We start from the raw sequence: 5,271 nt of genomic DNA, 5'->3' as shown, positions 1-5,271 counted from the left end.
ATATTCTATTTTTGTGTAAGTCGTATGATCTGGTCTATGTTTTCCAGCGATCTCAATTTTATGTGAAAGCTTTTCCTGGTCGATACGAATATTTGTGGAAAGGAAATGCACGAAATTTAAGTCTAATAAAAATTGTCGTCAATGTTGAAAATAATTGAAATGTATATAATCACAATTTACCTAGTTAATTTTCTATATTGACATGCCATATTCTTGTTTTACACGATACCCATCACATTCAAATTGAAAATATCGCTCAAGGAAATTTGTTAGGCCTTACCTTCACATGACTTTTCCACCCATTGAAAATGACAAAAATATTACGCGACACTGTTCACACAACAACACTTTATAACCACAGTTAGCGATATATTCATCATTCTTTTCCCATGATTTCTGATCATCTCTTTTCTTTCAAACTAAAGATAATAAGAATTTTAGTTTCCAAAACAATGGAAGCTATGTTTTCATGTGGCAGAGTTGCATTTGCAATTATAACAATATTATGCTGCTTCACTTCCCCTGCAATTGCATGCCCCTTCCCTGAAAGAAATCTTCTCCTGGATTTCAAGGCAGCCGTTGTAGATGAGTATAACACTCTAACTTCCTGGCACGGATTCAATTGCTGCACGTGGAGAGGAGTCAGTTGTAATCTCCGCACAGGCCATGTTTCTCGACTGGATCTGAGTGGATTCAATTTGGAAGGTAACATCAGTTCATCGCTGTTCCAACTTGCACGGTTGGAGCACCTCGATCTCAGTCACAACCTCTTCAAGGGTAAATTCAGTCCTCCCCATAATCGAAAGTTGAAGAGTCTCACTTTTCTTGACTTGTCATTTGCTGGTTATGAAAATTATTCCTCTCTGGATTCTGTATGGGAATTTTATGTGAGTTTGGAAAGCTTATCAAATCTGGCGAGCTTGGAATACCTCTCTCTTGCTGAAGTGAACATCTCTGCAAGCAAAGAGTGGGGTGAAGCTGTTGGCAGTCTATCCAACCTCCAACAACTGAGCATGTCTGACTGTGGGCTTGGAGGACAAATTCCCAATTCCCTTCTCAACCTCACCTCTCTGCTTCATCTGGATCTATCAGACAACTATTTGTCAGCACATATACCAGCTTGGTTTGAAAATGTGACTGGGCGCTTGCTCTCTCTTGATCTCTCTTGGAATGAGAATCTTGGAGGAGACATTTCTTTCATTGGACAACGAAAGTCTTCTTTGTCACTAACCAGCATTGGTCTTTCAATGACAGCCATCAAGGGCCGAATTCCATCTGCTATATGGAATATCTCATGCTTGGAGCATCTTCGTCTTTCATATACCAGAATTGAAGGTGAGATTCCAGCTTCTATAGGGAATTTGTTGTCCTTGCAAAGTCTTGATCTATCAGATACCAGGATTGAAGGTGAGATTCCAGCTTCTATAGGGAATTTGTTGTCCTTGCAAAGTCTTGATCTATCAGATACCAGAATTGAAGGTGGGATTCCATCTGCTATAGGGAATGTGTCGTCCTTGAAGAGTCTTTATCTGTGTGATATCTCTATTGAAGGTGAGTTTCCTGTCTCCATACTCAATCTCTCTAAACTTGTTGAATTGGACCTGTCCTACAACATGATAACTGGGGTAATCCCAGCTTCATTGGACTCACTTTCTTCCCTTGTTAGTCTTGACCTTAATGCGAACGAATTGAATGGTAAGATTCCATCTACAATTTCAAATCTTGTTAACTTAAGAAGCCTTTTGCTCCACTCCAATAGTTTAAGCGGCCTCATTTCCCTTTCCGTATTCGATAATCTCACTAGTCTTGATAGGCTGTATCTTTCTTACAATCAGTTAACTGTAAACATTGATTCAACATGGATTCCGGAGTTTACGCTTTCCGGTTTGGCATTAGGTTCTTGCAATTTAGATAGAATTCCATCGTTTCTTGTGACCCAATACGACTTGGAATATCTAGACCTATCTGCTAACAGTATCCAAACAAATATTCCATCTTGGATATGGAACTTACCCAGCCTTTATGATTTGAACCTTAGCTGTAATCAATTAACTGGGTCATTGCCTCTAGACAAACCTTACCTATGTATATTGACTCTCTAGATTTGCACAATAATAGCCTAGAAGGTTCTCTTCATCTTCCTCTCGCTGGAGCTTATCTGCTAGATCTGTCGATGAATCAGTTTAATGGTTCTATTCCTAGTCACATCGGTGCGTATCTTGAAAATGCAAGGTTCTTATCCTTGTCGCGGAATAACCTCAGCGGAGCGATTCCAGATTCTATTTGCACTCCATATTTGCAGGTTCTTGACCTTTCAAAAAATACGCTGAGCAGTGTCATTCCTCCTCATTTAACCAGGAATTGTTCTTCTCTTAGTGTTCTAGATTTGGCAGAAAATCATCTGGAAGGTAAATTGCCAGCAGAGTGGGGCAACATTACAAACATGCATACATTGAAGCTCAATGGTAATCATTTGAGAGGAGTTATTCCCTCGTCCATTTCAGAAGGCCGATCTCTGCAAGTATTGGATTTGGGAAATAATGATTTGGAAGGCACCCTTCCCCAGTGGATTGGAAAGCTATCACAGCTGCATGTGTTGGTCTTAAGGTCTAATCATTTTCATGGCAGTATCCCACGCCAGGTAATTGGCCTTCCGAATCTTCAAATTCTGGATCTTTCTGGCAACCACCTTTCAGGAGCTATTCCAAGCAACCTTACAAACCTGCTTGCAATGGTCAATGCATCGCAGAATAATTCAAACCATCTCGAAGAATACAGTTCAGGTGGTGCTAAATATACAAATCAGATCAAAATTTCCTGGAAAGGCTGGGATGTTGAATTTGTGAAAGTTCTCTTTATTCTTAAATGTATTGATCTTTCAAACAACAGTTTATCAGGGAGCATTCCTTTTAAAACGGGATCTCTTCAAGGCTTGATAGCCCTTAACCTGTCAAGGAATCATCTCAGTGGCCGAATCCCAAAAACATTGGGACACATGGAACAACTAGAGTCTCTGGACCTCTCGCTAAACAGGTTGAATGGCAACATTCCCTTAGAACTTGAGTTCCTGAGTTATTTGGAGTTCTTGAATCTATCTTACAACATGCTTGATGGAAAGGTACCCCATGGAGGACAGTTCCTAACTTTTGGGGAGTCGTCCTACTTAGGCAATCTTAACCTAAGTGGGATTCCATTTACCAATATAAGCGTCTGCAACAACTCTTCTGGCTATGGCAACTGCACAAGTATTGAGAGAATTGGTGAAGCAAAGAATTCAGATGGTGAAATGATAGGATGGGCAGTCGGACTTGGATTGAGTTATGGTTTGGGATTCTCTGTTGTGATTGGAGTATTGACTTTAAATAAGAGGGTGAGAAAGAGAGCCTTCGATTTTTATGATGTTGTAATTTTAGCTATTGATGGGTGTATAAGAGGTTAATAGATCAAAGTAGATACAACTGTATAGAGGGTTTTGTTAGTATAATGACAAAGTTTTCTTTTAGTATATGGCCGATGCAAATTTATTAGCATGAGGTGTGTTAGAAATTGTTGGTGTTAATGATGACAGAAACATTTCAAGGGGTAATATATGAAATTCAAAATGATTCCTTGGTTTTAGCTTTTCTAGTGTATTTGTGTTTTTTCTTCATCGGTGTATATGAAGTTTTTTTTAAGTGTTTTTGTTTTATTAAATAATTTGATGTGTAAAATGTAATTTTAAGGGATGAAATTGTACATTTTATTATTTTAAAAATTATAGTATTTAATTTAATTTTTTGTATTATTTGATTTTTATTTTAAAATTTATTATGTTTTATTATAATTTATTTTGATCTCTAACGATTCCTATTAATATATTTTTTTAATTTACAAATATGATATATTAGAGGATCATTTTTTTGGATCAGGTAATATAGTTCAACCAAATTTATGTCTATTTCAAAATTTAAATATCTTGATTTGTGGGTGATCTTTCTACAATATGTTCTTGAGCAATTGAACATCTCCTCCCCTCCGTAGGATGAAGTTCACAAACCCTTATTTAAAGGAAATATCGTAAAGACTAAAATCTTTGCTAAGGAAAAATTAAGATAAACCAAAAATAGAAAAGCAAATTAGATTGAGGTAAATATTGAAAAGGAACATGGAAGAAAAGTTTTAAAGTTTCATTTATGAACTTCTTCAAAGTAAATAAAGTTTGAAATAAAGGTAAACATCTATAGAATGATAATCTAGTTTTAGTAATTATAATTATTGATCCAATGCATAACCAAATAGAGATAATAGGAAAACAAATTAGGGAAAACAAAGGAAATAAAAGAATATACGAAAAATATAATATTTATGTGGAAATATATTTTTGAGAAGAAAATAAACACAAGAAGAGATGTGCACTGGTCTATATAAATTTCAATAGAGTTTACAATAAATCACTAACACACTTCACTTTTTGTCTTTATTTCAACATCGTCTATTCTTTTATCTGAACTTTCTGTCTTGTCACAATCTTAATACAATGCCCTCATTAAAATGTGTTTTCTTCTAAGGAAACGAATCCTACCATAATTTCTATGACCTAATGATGAATGATTTAGATTGACTAAAAAATTATATAATTTTACAATGCAATTTTCTAAAAAATTCCATTTGGGAGCACTATCCTAGAACCCCTGCTAGGGAAAATCTTGGAGGGACAACAGTAGTGGGGGGTAAGTGCCCCCACACCCCTTTTTAGGTATTGAGATCTAAATGTAGCTGAAATAAGACCATTTCTTAGTGAGTACATATTCCATTATGGAATTTTACAAACAGAAGGAATAATTAATTATACAAGATTTACAAGGTTAATGGCACCTTAATCATAACAAATGAGACATATATACATTGCATTCATAGAACTTTGACCATTAAATATACTTGGCTTTATTTTGTTGTACCTTTGGACCTTTCTCAAATACAGATTGCTAATTGAAACATTGAATGATTTGAATGAACTATTTTTGAAAACAATATTATATAACCTCATTACAAGTATGTAATTCTATTACATTTAAAAAATATTGGATGAAATAGATCATATTTTGTCTATAATAATTGAGCTTAGGTAGACTATTTTGAAATTGTACAAAGTAAATGGGTGAACTAAAAGTACTCTATAAATATTGTATCAACTTACAATTGCCCTTTGTATGGCTTCTTGCTTTCATATAGCTCTCATTGTTATTATGTTAGATGCAACCTATATTAACAATCACAAAAGTGACAATCTAA

At 35.3% G+C, this 5,271-nt stretch overlaps 2 protein-coding genes across 2 annotated transcripts; both read left to right on the top strand.

The window, feature by feature from the left end:
* The first annotated feature begins 452 nt into the window (after window positions 1–452).
* LOC131857869 (probable LRR receptor-like serine/threonine-protein kinase IRK) lies at window positions 453–2,102 on the top strand. The gene has a single exon (XM_059210640.1). It carries the CDS (start codon window positions 453–455, stop codon window positions 2,100–2,102), a length of 1,650 nt encoding a protein of 549 aa, XP_059066623.1.
* Window positions 2,103–2,173: 71 nt separating this feature from the next.
* Window positions 2,174–3,439, top strand: LOC131857868 (receptor-like protein Cf-9 homolog). Its single transcript, XM_059210639.1, has one exon. The coding sequence runs from the start codon at window positions 2,174–2,176 to the stop codon at window positions 3,437–3,439; it is 1,266 nt and encodes a 421-aa protein (XP_059066622.1).
* The last annotated feature ends 1,832 nt before the right edge of the window (window positions 3,440–5,271 follow it).

This window comes from Cryptomeria japonica, chromosome 8, assembly GCF_030272615.1.
Source record: "Cryptomeria japonica chromosome 8, Sugi_1.0, whole genome shotgun sequence".
NCBI classification, from domain to species: Eukaryota; Viridiplantae; Streptophyta; class Pinopsida; order Cupressales; family Cupressaceae; genus Cryptomeria; species Cryptomeria japonica.
The sequence above is the reverse complement of the archived record's forward strand: the minus strand, read 5'-3'. Positions and strand labels throughout refer to the sequence as shown.

Bases quoted from the DNA above. Each gene is read 5' to 3' on its own strand.
- LOC131857869 (XM_059210640.1), top strand. From the start codon at position 453: ATGGAAGCTATGTTTTCATGTGGCAGAGTTGCATTTGCAATTATAACA.
- LOC131857868 (XM_059210639.1), top strand. From the start codon at position 2,174: ATGAATCAGTTTAATGGTTCTATTCCTAGTCACATCGGTGCGTATCTT.